The 14,591-nt window shown below is 34.7% G+C and overlaps 1 protein-coding gene across 2 annotated transcripts in view; it reads right to left on the reverse strand.

Moving 5' to 3' along the window:
* The window catches only part of HCN1 (hyperpolarization activated cyclic nucleotide gated potassium channel 1), a 394,861-nt gene that overhangs the window by 331,425 nt on the left and 48,845 nt on the right, over positions 1–14,591 (reverse strand). For both annotated transcript variants that reach the window (XM_059417098.1, XM_059417097.1), the window contains exon 2: positions 13,332–13,755. In XM_059417098.1, the coding sequence (XP_059273081.1) occupies positions 13,332–13,755 (424 nt within the window). The remainder of the gene's footprint in view (positions 1–13,331; positions 13,756–14,591) is intronic.

Raw genomic sequence — 14,591 nt, forward strand, 5'->3', positions numbered from 1 at the left:
GAGTCTGTCAATACCTGGATTCCTCAGGAAAGAAAGCTAGAGCAGTCTGTGCAGCAGCCTCCCATGCAACCAGGGCCTCCGAGCCCGAGCAAAAGCCGGGAGGCACAAAGATAATGAATGTTATAGTTACGTACAAAATGTGGACACAATGCAAGCACTCTAAATAAAGCTGGTGTTTCCGTAATTACAGATTAGCTGATTCGATATTGGGCATTCCAGTCTCTGAATGCAGCTCACTTTCTTGGTATCTCTTAGGGACTGTTCATTTAATTGTGATAACACATTTTCCAGTTAGGAGCCCCATGCAAGAGCATCTATACTATATAGAAAAGAGCAAGAAAGCAAGTAAGAGAAAAGCTAGGTTCTTCTTTGCTAAATTCTCTCACTGATTACAGACTGTGGAATACTGTACATGAAATATAAATGTTGTTCTTTCTTCTTTCTAAAAACCTTCAATATTTAGAAATCTTTCATAAATGTGTATGATCTGAATGAAATGAAAATGTCTCATATTCCAGTATGAAGAAGTCATTTTGAAATCTCAATGGAGTTTTGGTATTATTTTAAATAAAAGTGGTTTTCTTTTCCTTGGTTAGTATAACTCAGCAGATTTTAGTAAAGCATGGTGTTTAACACCCCTTTTTGTTTCAGATGAGAAATCAAAGGATGGCAGATACCTGGCCCAGACACTGCCACTCCTCGCTCATGCTCCATTAGCAACTTTAGGAATTGATTGAGCTGTGTGAGTCAGACTGAGCTGAGAGCTGAGGTGTAGCCTCAGAATCATTTCTGAAATCTTACTTTCAACAATTTCCAATAGAAAAGAATTCACACATATCTGTAATGAGTGTTGATCTCCTTTTCTAACCCTTCTGCTACATTATAAAATCTCTTTTAGCCATAGTTGTTGATGATCTATCTTTGTATTTCTATATGTAGCACAATGTTCAGCATGTGGCAGGGGGCCGATTAATATGCATCAAATACTATATTTGGTAATCATATGAAGACATGAAGTTGGCAAATAAGAAGTCAGGTAAGTATTTAACTACTTGGTCTCTTATTTAGAGGATTTATTTAGTATGTCATTACATATATAGTGTTTAACTAGATGTATAGAATCATACATTTAACAAATGTGCTACTACAGAATTCTTGCAAAAACAGTAGCCTTGTGCTAGACCTGTGCTAACTGGAAATGTTTCCATCTGAAGCCACAGAGTCACCTTCTAATTTAAAGACATTGGAGATTTCTGGAACATTTGAAATAACAATTCAACTAAATGGGAAGGGGGATGGTTGATGTAGTTGGTAAAATTCCCAGCAATAACACTTACAAACATTAAAACATTCATCTTTGATATTGGGCAAATACTGGTAATTTGGCAACAGGAAAAGTTTTCAGCAAAACTGTAAAATACTTTTTTAATTGCTTGCTGGCAACCTCCTGTCTCTCATGCAGCCCAACTAAACTTCTATCCCAGTGGAAACCTTCTCTCACACAAAGGCACCTCTCACGCAAGTTCTGATACAGATAATCATATATCTATCCTTTTGGGGTTTTATTGTAAAGACTTTATTTATTTATTTGACAGAGATCACAACTAGGCAGAGTGGCGGGGGGGGGGGGGGGGCGGGCTCTCTACTGAGCAAGGGGCCCAATGCGGGGCTCGATCCCAGGACCCTAAGATCATGACCTGAACCAAAGGCAGAGGTTTAACCCACTGAGCCACCCAGGGGCCCCTATCTATCATTTCTGTATACAGAATGCTCTCAACTACTTGAGAATTACTCTCACTACCTGCCAACCAATAGCCTGCTAAAATGTTATTTGATAATGGCTGAAAGCATATTTGAAGGTCTGTAGAATACTCTTGAAGCTGAGAAAGCCATAAGACATAGTGAATCATTCCTGGACGGTGAGCTTTTAGTCATTTATGTCGTAATTCCCAAGAAATGTCTGAGAACACAAAATTAGTCAGTCATTTAGTACTTCAAAGTCTGTTTCTCATAACCTGCCTTGCAAGTCAGGAGACAGACTACATATACTACTTTTGGAATCCATACGTATTCTAATATTATTCTAAAGTTAATCATTTATGTGTGCCTAAATTATTATAAATCTAGAAATTCTTCAATAACTCTTTCGTAACAAATTACTGGCATTTTTTGGTAATTTCTGTCAAAAAATGTTTCTGCTTCTACAGAAGCAGGGGGAAGAGAGGAGGTAATCAGGTTAAGGGCTATCTAAGACTGCATTTCTCTGGATTTCAGATTAAATAAAAATGGGGAAGTATTTAATGGTACAAAATGATTAAAACCTGACACTTGAATGCTTATGATTCACTGCCAGTCAATGGGAAGCCTCTGTTCTGTATATTAATCCTCCTTCTCAGTATCATGGAGACCAATATTCACACACAATGGAGAACTGCTCTCTATATGCAAAGACTGTAACCTCACAAAGCAGATACTCCCAATAGTACTTTTAGATACTATCAGGCAGGGCAACCTGGGTGGCTCAGTGGGTTGAGCTTCTGTCTTCTGCTCAGGTCATGATCCTAGCATCCCAGGATCGAGTCCTATGTTGGGCTCTCAGTTCTGCAGGGAGCCTGCTTCCTCCTCTCTTTCTCTGGCTGCCTCTATGCTTACTTGTGATCTTTGTCTGTCAAATAAATAAATAAAATCTTTTAAAAAATAAAAATAAAATTTGTTTTTTAAAAAAGATACTATTAGGCAGTTACAGTTCTTGGATTCTAAATTTTAAAAGACATGTTACCACAAACTGAATTCCACTTTTTATTCTCTGTTATGATCTAAAATATTGAGGAAGATGGGTATTTTATTTTGTAGAAATCCTATAAAAAATCACTGAAATAATTTAGGTGGTTAATTATATCTTAAAATAATATACTCTTTAGACTTTCCACATTAGTTTACAAAGCCCTTTCACTTGAATTTTCTCTTCAATTATTTAAACAACCATGCAAGCCAAGTAGAAGCCATCAGCCATATTTTTAAAATGAGAGAATGGTATCTGGAAATGACTGGCACAAAATGTTCCTGGATTTTTATTTTAATCAAGGTGAATTTCATTTATTTTTTTTTTAATTTTTTATTTTTTATAAACATATATTTTTATCCCCAGGGGTACAGGTCTGTGAATCACCAGGTTTACACACTTCACAGCACTCACCAAAGCACATACCCTCCCCAATGTCCATAATCCCACCCCCTTCTCCCACACCCCCTCCCCCCAGCAACCCTCAGTTTGTTTTGTGAGATTAAGAGTCACTTATGGTTTGTCTCCCTCCCAATCCCATCTTGTTTCATTGATTCTTCTCCTACCCACTTAAGCCCCCATGTTGCATCACCACTTCCTCATATCACGGAGATCATATGATAGTTGTCTTTCTCTGCTTGACTTATTTCGCTAAGCATGATACGCTCTAGTTCCATCCATGTTGTCACAAATGGCAAGATTTCATTTCTTTTGATGGCTGCATAGTATTCCATTGTGTATATATACCACATCTTCTTGATCCATTCATCTGTTGATGGACATCTAGGTTCTTTCCATAGTTTGGCTATTGTGGACATTGCTGCTATAAACATTCGGGTGACATGCCCCTTTGGATCACTACGTTTGTATCTTTAGGGTAAATGCCCAATAGTGCAATTGCTGGGTCATAGGGCAGTTCTATTTTCAACATTTTGAGGAACCTCCATGCTGTTTTCCAGAGTGGCTGCACCAGCTTGCATTCCCACCAACAGTGTTCTATGTTCACCCACCTCAAATATCCACAGCAGTAACCACAAAAAAGCAGCACATTGAGATACTTAGCACATTATGGCAAATATTCCCATTGATGACAGATCTAAATGGGAAATCCTTTTTGATTTCACCACTCCTGACGAATATGATTATCTCAAAATAGCTATTCTCTTTCTTTGCAACTGCTTTAAATTATATAGAACCCCGGGACTAGTTTCCAGAATCCTTATTCAATGTCTACTTTCGCTTTAAGATGTAGTAAGAAAAGATTTTGACCCTCTTTTAAAAAAAAATGGCCTAAATGGCAGGCTTAACTCAAAATAGCCACCAGAATTATATAACCAACCAAATGTATTTCGTTTTCACACTAAGACACGACTCCTCTAATACAAAATCTAAAGTGCATACCTCAGCAAGACAGAAAGAGAAGTCAAAGTAGGTCTTTCTCAGCCATTATCCGTGTGATTGAAGATTCTAATTTTATTTATTCTTGAGCTTTCATAACAGTTATAAGTGTCTTCAGAAAACTTGATTTTCTGTGACAATTTCTAATATATTTCAATGACTATGCTTTGCCCAATGAAATAGCTAACAACTATTTCTTTTGACATAAGGCAAGCATAATTTTGTTCCCTAAAATGTTTCAGATTAATAAAAAAATCTTGGATGTTATATCTAAAGTAAATTATATCTAACAAAAGTAAAAAAAAAAAAACCACATTTTTTTCCCTCTATGATTAGATAAATATATTTGACATTCCCTTCAGAGTGAGTTTAATTTCATTTCATTGTTCATAATAATATAATGTTCTCAGGTGTCACTGCAACATTTTCCAATTTATGTCATGTTTCATCACACCTCTCTTGTTTATAGACAGGAGCTCCACAGTATACATGACAAATAAAAGTGACCTGTTCAATTGAGATAATTACCCAGATAATTAAAGTAACACATGTTTATTATGAAACACTCTGAAAAACTTAACCAGAATTCAAGTTTAAACCAGAATCACATCATAAGTGTGATGTTCAATACTCATAAACCAGTGCCATTCCCAATTTTCACTCTAACAGCAGATAGATGAGCCTAAAATAGCAGTTAGCTATAATACATGTTTTAACTGTGTGCACAATGGAAGGAGAAACTGAGACATTTTCTTTCCAGAAACTTCAGTTAAATGTGAAGTTGAATGGATTTTGTCCTAAATTATTTGCTGATTTATTTGCTACTTCAATTTTCTACTTGGTATATGTCAGGCAGAAATAAATACATAATAGCATTTATAATACTTCCAATGCTTGGAAAGGCAGCAAGCATATTAAAGGGCCAACAGTTGAACTCCCTGTTGAGATTTTTCACATTTTAAACTAATAGAAATGTTCATGATAGCAATAATTTACATTTCAATAAACTTAATAGTTTCAAAGTATGTTCGACAATAATACCTCACTTCAGCTTCAAAAACAATTCTCTGAGATTAGGCAGAAAATTATTATCATCCCCATCTATAAATGAAGAACTTTGATTTTGTCAATGATTTCTAAATTCCCTTGGAATATTTCCCAGGCTTATCATCTTAGGACACACACTTTCAAAGCTAGTTTTCAAAATGCCATGACTAGATGCCTTAGTTAGAACCCCTTTTCTACCTCCTATCACACTCTCATAATGCATCTCTCTCTGTTTTGTTGTCAATACTATAATTGCCTCTAATATTGGATTCAGGATACTTTATCATTTTACATATATGTTTGTTTACATATTTGCTTTTCCTACTAACCTGAAATTTCCTTGAGGACATAATCTAACTTATTTAGCAGATATTCTTGTGCCCCATTATTTTCCAGACACTCTGCTAGTAGTTAAATATACAGGAAATTTATAATCTATCCCCTTCTGGAGTTTGATAGTTGGAAAGGTACAGTTTAAGAGAAATTACAAAAGTGATGAATGTCACATAACAAAAGCACAGGGCTATGTCAGGATATTACAGATAGAATTAACATTACCTGAGGGATTAGTGAATTCCACCTCAAGGAAATTTAAATTAAAGTCAAAGTCAAAGGAACAAAACGGGATGGAAAAACTGGGGATGGCCAAAGAAACAAAGTTCTAAGAAAAATGAACAACATATGTAAAGGCCTTAAAATAGCATATAAATTTCAGCATAGTTAAAAATAATGGGAAAGGAAGTTTCCCAGGCTGAGGTTGAAAAAGACTCGGATTTCAAAGGACCTTGAATTTTGGAAATTGTCCTTATAGTAATGAAAAACCAGAAATATTTTCACCAGGTAGATGACACAGTAATATTTGCTCTTCAAAAACACCATTTTTGAGGTCTTGGGCAAAGAAGGGTGAATTTTTATTTTATTTTATTTTATTTTATTTAGATTTATTCATTTAATTTGAGAGAGAGAGAAAGAGCATGTGTGAACAGGAAGAAGGGTGGAGGGAGGAAAAGAATCTCAATCAGACTCCCTCCTGAGCCTGGAATCCCACATGGGGCTTCATCTCACAACCAAGATCAGGACCTGAGCCGAAATCAAGAGTTAGACGCTCAACTGACTTAGCCACCCACGCACCCCTATAAGGGTGAATTTTAAAATCTAGTAAGTAGTCCCTTATAAAAGTGAGAATTAAAAAAAATTGAGTAATAACTTGTATTGGCTTAAACTAGGATGATGATAGAAAAGATTCAGGGAAAGAGTATGAGAATTCAAAGCACCTTCAAGAAGTAGAACCAACAGGACCTGGTTACTGTTAGCTACAGAGATTGAAAAAGAAAGAGGGGTCAAGGATGCCTCTCAGATTTTAAACTGAGTAAAAGGAAATGAGAAAAGGAGAAAGGCAAAAGGAAAGAAGAGAGAAGGAGAAATGGGTATACCGAGCTTGAGGATATCAAGAGATTCTTTATAAAGGTGTCACATATTCATGTAGACTTTGAGACGGGGGACCATAATTTTAAAACTTTGGATATGAGTCTGGCTGTTATCAATATATAGCCATGGAAGTGTATAAACACATGCAAAATGGGAACACAGATTGAGTCAATACCAGGACATTAATAAAGTCTACTATTTTAATGTTAAAATAGGGATCTGAACATTTCAGATATGATCTTATTTTTTTTTAACAAAGCATCAGAATTATATGGATCTGTTGCAATGCACTGAACAAAGAGCATTCATAAAATTACACATCTCACTTCTAACCCACACAGACATAGACCCACACACACCTTGTTAATCACTACTTCATTGTCTTGACCTAACAACATTTCATATCCAAATAAAACTCATCACACTGTACTGTAGAACTTTAGGGTATCTGTTAAGATACCGCCATAAAAACGATAATTGAAAACAATAAGGAATAAAAATAATTCCTTAGAGAAAGAACTTAAACTCTCTGTTTAACTTGAGGAGAAAGTTTATATAAAGAGAAGTAATTTTTGCATATATGAATATCCACAGTCATCTATTTTATCCAGACATAAATAGACAAGGAATTAGGTGAGTTTAAGAGAATGTAAGTGAATCGCTTCTCGGCCTTCTGGCTAAGATCAAGTGAAGAGAATGTAAGTGAACAATTTCCAAAGAAGATAATTTTGTTTCTTTTTTTTTTACGAATATAGAACCCTGAAGTAACACAACCAATAGAGGACACCTAGTGGTCTTTAGCAGAATCAATATTTGCCTGCAGAAAATATTAAGCAACTCACCACACACACGTAATAATGTTAGAGTCAGCACACATGTTAATCTGAGAAAGATGACATCATGAATCTTATATATAATAGTATACAGATAATATATATATATATATATATATATATATATATATATATATATATAATGGGCATACATCAATTTAAATGTTTCAAACAATTTCCATGCATCCTATTTCATTTGAACTTCATGACTGCTATGTTAAGTTTATAGATGAATAAATCACTTTAAAGACTTCTCCCCAGATTACACGGAAAATAAAAGGCACAATTTGAATAAAGTCCTACATATACTAATTTCTAGTATAGGGTTCATTTCACATCACCATGTTGCTGGAGGCGTGCAATACAAATCTCAAATATAATTGGATCAATAATATTAATCATGATATATATTGTTATATATACTAACACAGTAATATATTATTATGACAACATTAATTATGCCAAATATAATTGATACTTAAATATGAAACATTACAAAAAGACTTGATATAAGATCTTCTCATATTTTACTATCGGTACAAACATTGCAAGGGTAAGAATTGTTGGCAAAGTTAAATCTCCCTTTAGATAACCAAACAGTACCCTGCTTGGCGCTGCCTATATATAAGAAAGCAGGTGAGTCATATATCTGTCTCCCGACTGGTATTATTAGGTCTCTCCACAGTGATCTCCAACCCTCTTCACTCTGTGGCACTCTAAATTGTAACCCCTCCCCCTAGCTTCAAATGCCTCAATGACACTTTATTAAGTTCATCATTAGCATAAATTCATGTCTACGCCTCCGAACTCATTCCCTTCACAAGCTAGATTCTGAGGTGCAGAACTGTCTGTACTGGGCTGCTTGTTCCTCAAGTCTTAGTGGGATGCTCCTCCCGGCCCCATTTTGCTCAGCTTGGGAAATCAGTCTCCAGCTCTGAAACCCAGTTCAAATCTCTGTGAACCTCTCTTCTTGTGCAAAAAAAGCTGTGTTGTTCTCTCCCTCCTTGATTCTCCCACTTACCACACCATCTGTGATTATTTGCTCACATGTCTGTTTTTCCTACAAAGCTGGGATCTGCTTTGAATTCTCTCATGCAGCATCTGCACATAGAAGCTACTCAGTAATTGCTTGGGAGTGAAGAATGAATATTCCCTTGCAATTATTTAATGGATTTAGAACATGGAGGATTGCCATGTATTTAGGGGATAGGCATGCTCTGATAACCTTTCAGAACTCTGTGCTAGCATACAAGGAAATTCAAAGGCAAAGCTGACACTGACTGTTTTCTGTGGACGTTTATAGCCAACAAAAGAAAAGGAAAACACATATAAATAAACATTAGCAACAAAGCTGTCAGTATGAACGAACGCGAGAAGAGCTGGTAGAATTGCCCCCAGTAAAGGTATGGACGATTACAGCTCAGTCCATCAATGTTTAATATTTTCTGGAGATGAGTTGGAGCCTCGTTTTTTTAAAGGAGTGATAGAAAAGAAGATAAAAAATTAAAAAAAAAAAAAAAGAAAAGAAAAGAAGAAAACACTTTGCAAATCTGAGGTGTGGACATGCAAATTTACAGAAGCAGAAAGACTCATTCTCTGCAAGCACTGTAAAACTAAAAAACAAACAGGAGAGAGTTGTTGGGAACAAATGTAAAGTGACAGGGGTGAAATGGGGGAACAGTTTGCTGGAGAACCTTGGAGGCACAGTGAAGAAACACAGATTTGATGTGATGGGCTATAGAGAGCCTCTCAGTTTGAGTGAGGAGTAAGTTTAGGAAAACACTGGTGTTTGCTTATGGCAAATCTTGGAATTTGATGCGTTTTCTGAAAAAATGAAAGTAGCTAGAATATGTATTGTGTAATTATAGATAGGCAATTTATAGCAAGAGTTAGTTTCTAATCTAATCCAATTAGAATGCTAAAATTAACCAAAGACAGAAACCACAGTCTGCATTAGCTCCCTGTGGAATAAATTTCCTTATTAATGCTGCGTTGTTAAACATACTTTGTATATAAACCTATCTCTGAGCTAACATAAAAATCTAATATTGATTGCTAGAAGAGCAGCTCAATGTTCCGTACACCCTATTTATCTGAAATTGCTATAGACATATATGAAGATCAGAACCATAAGCCCTCTTCCTGCTTCAAGATAGATTTAGTTAATTATGGTATATCTAAAATCTACACATGGAGGATTGAGGGGACAGGAGATGGGGATACAAAATAAAATATCTTATGTGTGTATTCCAAAGCCATAGTTATTATACAAGCATTATGCATTTCCCACACATTTTTTTACATTGCTCATGAAGAATTCACACTTTATGTGACACTGAATCCAACAAAAAAATAACCATTACAGAGAAGCATTTCTCTTTTCAATTATGTTTCTGAAATCTCAAATAATATCAAGGTCTATCCCTCTTTGATGAAATGACTGACATCAGCAGCTGAGGGATTTAAGGTTCCTAGAACTTTTCACCTTTGCTAACTGAATAATCTCCCATATAGTACCCTCTTAATCTACCTTTTATCTCTTCAGGGCTTGCCATGGTCCCAAATTGTTACTAAGATTCTATTTTTATTTCCAGGGATTTCCTCACTGTTTCTTTTAGGTCAGAGAATAGGTTTCCCCCTGTGATAGGTAACAAAATAACACTCCAGCTTGAGTTACTCTTTACTTGAAATACAACATGAAGAACAATGATGAATTAAGGGAATGATTCCCCCCCCCCCAACCAAAATACAAGAATGGGAAAGATACACTTTGGTTTTCTGGAGATTACAGGAAAAGGAATGTCTTGGCCTGATTTATCCAAATTGCTACAGATTTTCACCTAACCTGGCAATACATATATTTTCAGGATAGAATCAGAGAGTTCTATTTTTTTGCATCTGAAAGCCATTGATCTTAGAAAATTGCCTTGTGAAAATAACTTCTCTCCTGATTCTTTAATACCAGTGTTTCATAAATTAGTTGGCCTAATCACCTCTTTCCGTCTACATTAGCCACTACATTCAATTTTAGTAATGACAGTAACATAAGGACTAAATTTTAAAGTTTCTGTATTTCATTCACAATATTTCTCTAATTTATTTGGCTTTGGCACTTCTTGTTGTTTTTCAGTTGAACTAATTCAGACCGAAAAAAAAAAAAAAAGTATCATTGAAGATGGGAGCAGTTTCCTATAGAAGGCAGCCACTTTCCTTGGGAATGATTCATTTAGAACAGTGGCAGCTTCCAGACTTCACACGTTACTTCCCCAAATTTGCTGAATTTAGCATTAGCCAGCTTGGTACTAAAACACTCAGAACTCAAAGACATGTGGGTGAACTCACATCTTCCTCTGCGGTCTTATTCCAAATGTTCACAGAGCAAAGTCTTCTGGCTTATTTGTTGTATTTTCTATAAGTAAACACATCCTGGTGGGCATTTGTAAAACTCAGGTAGAGATTTGCCAGTTTGGAACCATTCAAGTTCCTCTGTGCTTTCTGTGTGAATCATATAGGTGATGAAATAATGAATTTGTATTAAATTCTGGATTAATTATTACAGTTTCTTCCCCATTTAACAATATTACTAGCAGACATTAAATATCCATGATATATGCAATTTTACACAGGGATATCATATAAAAAAGAAAACATTCTTCACTTAAATGAGCTTGTGGTTCATTTATCATCAAGGTCATTTATTTATAAGCAAGATCTTGCCAACTCACAACTCTAGCTTCAGTGGGTTTGGTTACCAAATTTCTGTGAGGGCATACTAAATTGCATTTTATAGTAATGATGGCAGTGAGCCGATGATCCTGAATTATATCACGGCATCTCTGAAAAACCATCATGTTTCCCAGATCTAGGTGACTGTAACTGCTGCCAGGAACCAGAGGGCAGTAGTGTAAGAAGTGTCCTCTCCTATGACCGCATGGCCTGCCACTTTATCTGATAGGATACCATCTGTTCCCCCTGCTGCCGTTCTCTAGGGTAATTGGGTTAAAACTACAAGACATTGAAAAATAGTCACATTGCCCACTGTATTTTTAACTGCCTGGCTATTTATATCAATAACTTTTCTTTTTACAGACTATTTAAAAAAAAAATTGTGACGTTTTAAGGGGTTCATGTTCAATTCTTACATTGCATAGACACAATCTTTGTTCAGAAAAGCTTCCTTTAATTTCTAAATATGGTGGAATATACAGAATATTAAGAGTGTATTAAGAGCAGTCGAGTGTATGTTATAGTGAGAAGCTATATAGTTCCGTGGTTAGGAGCATTTGGTCTGAAGTCAGATCGCCAAGATTAGAATCCCAGCTCCAGTTTTCACTAACTCTGTAAATCTGGGCAAGCTACCAGAATTATTAGGAAAATGAATGAATCATGTAAGGAATAGAATATATTATTTGACACATAATAAGCCCTCAATAAATATTAACTATTATTATCAATAATCACCTTGGCTTGATATTAATCTCAAGGCAGTATAATAAAGTTTAAGAACCAAACATTTACTACATTTTAGGTGGAATGTGCTCTATAGAGACATATTACAAAATGAATCCAATCTCTCAAATGTGCTTCATTCGATTTTGAATATAATCCATATCCATATTTTAAGAATGATCCATTTTTATGCCTTTCAGCAGTATCTTACACAGTGTTTTATTATTGCATGTCATTTCCTGAAATCCTGTGAACTAAAATGTCATTGACAAGCACACACAAAACACTGCTAGAGTCTCACAGAAAGCAGAGCTAATGTTCTGAGCTAAGAAGTTCCATTTTAAGACTTGTTTAAACCTAAATTCTAAAACATAATTCTTCCTAAAAATTTCAAAAAGCATTTCTGCAGTGGTAAAGCAATAATTAATCTATTGCCAATATACTGTTTTCATTAGTCCAGTTCTGACACTATAAGCCTCTTTGATCCTCATTTTTAGGCAACAATAAAATTCAGGTTATAATTAACTTAAAAAAGTAGACTTAGAAGGAAAATAAAGTCAAAAAGGTTATGAAGCAGTCTCTGGAATTCGGGACATAAACCCCTTTGCTCAGTGATGATACATTTAACTCAGATCTTTCGAAACTCCAGTTGGCTGAGCCCTTTCCGGTCCTACCCACACTGTAAGAACAACAGATGCCCTCTTCAGCAAAATATTGGCCAGATTCATTATATTTATTCATTGCACTATTTGTGTTTTCTATGTAATAATTTCCCTCCTGAGTATGCTATTTTTCAGTGTTTTGAAATGAATTAATAGGGAGAAATTACAAGAAATAATTACAGGCAGAGCATAACACTGGGCAAAATTATTATGCTAAAATCGGTCTTTACATATACAACTAGAAATACTTTTTAAAAGTCTGTTTTCTACAAATGCAAGTTCTCTGAAATTTTAATATTAGAGGAAACATAAACCAGATTATCTCATAGAACTAGTGATACAAACCAGATTAGCAATCAGAGCCTACACATCTATGTCAAAGATGGCAATTGATATATTCATATTAAATCAAAAGAAACTTCCCATGGTAGAAGAGGGATTCCATTGATTAGGATAAACATTTGTTGATTAAAGTGGATTTGTTTTTAAAAAGAAACTTAATTGGCATAAAAAAATTGTTTTACGATGACTACTTTTTCAGCTGATTCAAATCCAGTATGACCGTATCTTTGAAGATACAAATATATCACTCATGCACCAAAAGGAATAAATAGAATTTGTCTTCTTGAATTTCATAAAACTCATTAAACATAGCACAGGTGTTCATCTTAAAAGTTATAGTTAACAATCTCATGCTATAGTGGTTTTAAAAAAGTAAAAGATATGTCTTACCTCTTCCCACTGATGTATGTATCTAATTAATCTTGAAAGTCGTAACAAACGCAAGAGACTGAGAATTTTTGTAAACCTCACAATGCGAAGTGCCCTTGCCGTCTTGTAAACTTCTGAATCCATTCCTTTTTCTACAATGAGGAAGATATAATCCACTGGGATTGATGAGATGAAGTCAACCACAAACCAGCTTTTTAAATAATTCATCTTGATCACTTTAGGGTCCAGGATGATTTCAGAACTGTCTTCATTGACAGTACCAGTCCTAAAATTCATTATCAGGTCCAAAAGGAAAACTGTATCTGAAGCCACATTGAAAATAATCCATGGTGTTGTTGTTTGTTCTGTAAAGAATGTGATTCCAACTGGTATGATGACCAGGTTTCCAACCATCATTATAAGCATTATTAAATCCCAATAAAACCTACAACAAATAAAAAAAATCAGATTTTAAGACACAGACAATAACCATTCTTCCCCCATCTTAAAAAAAAAAAAAAAATTACTGACTTATGGTTTAAATAAATGAGTAAAATAACAAAGTGTTTGCTTTTATAATGAAGGTAACTCCTTCAAGTTATAAATTTAAATCTAAATAAAATTAATATATTTCTAAAGCAAATCATTGTGTTTACAGAATTCTAAAAATTATTTGATATAAAGTGTTACTGAAATAAGTTCAAGAAGACACATCCCCCATTTATCCAGTAAAAAAAAAACAAAAAAACAAAGACAACCTCCTCCATGTTAATATGTAATACAGACTGAAATAAAGGAGATGTATCAGACCAGCAGATTTACACCAAAAAAAAAAAAAAAGTGAAGATTCTTTAGAGATGCTTTGAAGTACTTTATATGTCAATTACCCATCAATCATCAATTAAAATAAAGAGTAAAATACTAAAAATATTGGTACTAAAAATATTGGTACTATAAATTATCTCTAAGAGTACAGATTAGGCCAATCATAAATTGCAGGCTAGCCCATGGCCTCATAGCACTCCAAATATTTATGCCTTCTTCTTTTTTAGTTTGAAATGAGAAAACTAATTTTGTTCTGAGGCTAAAAATAACTGAACAGACCACTCTAAATTTTAAACTAGAATCTATCCAAAATTGTATCACTGTTTCATTGAACAGCTACTTCAAATATATTCCCACTGTTTTCCCAAATAATTCTTTTTTTTTAAGATTTTATTTATTTTTTGATAGACAGCAAGAAAGGGAATACAAACAGGGGGAGTGGGAGAGGGAGAAGCA

Source organism: Mustela nigripes, chromosome 12, assembly GCF_022355385.1.
Source record: "Mustela nigripes isolate SB6536 chromosome 12, MUSNIG.SB6536, whole genome shotgun sequence".
In the NCBI taxonomy this organism is placed as follows: domain Eukaryota; kingdom Metazoa; phylum Chordata; class Mammalia; order Carnivora; family Mustelidae; genus Mustela; species Mustela nigripes.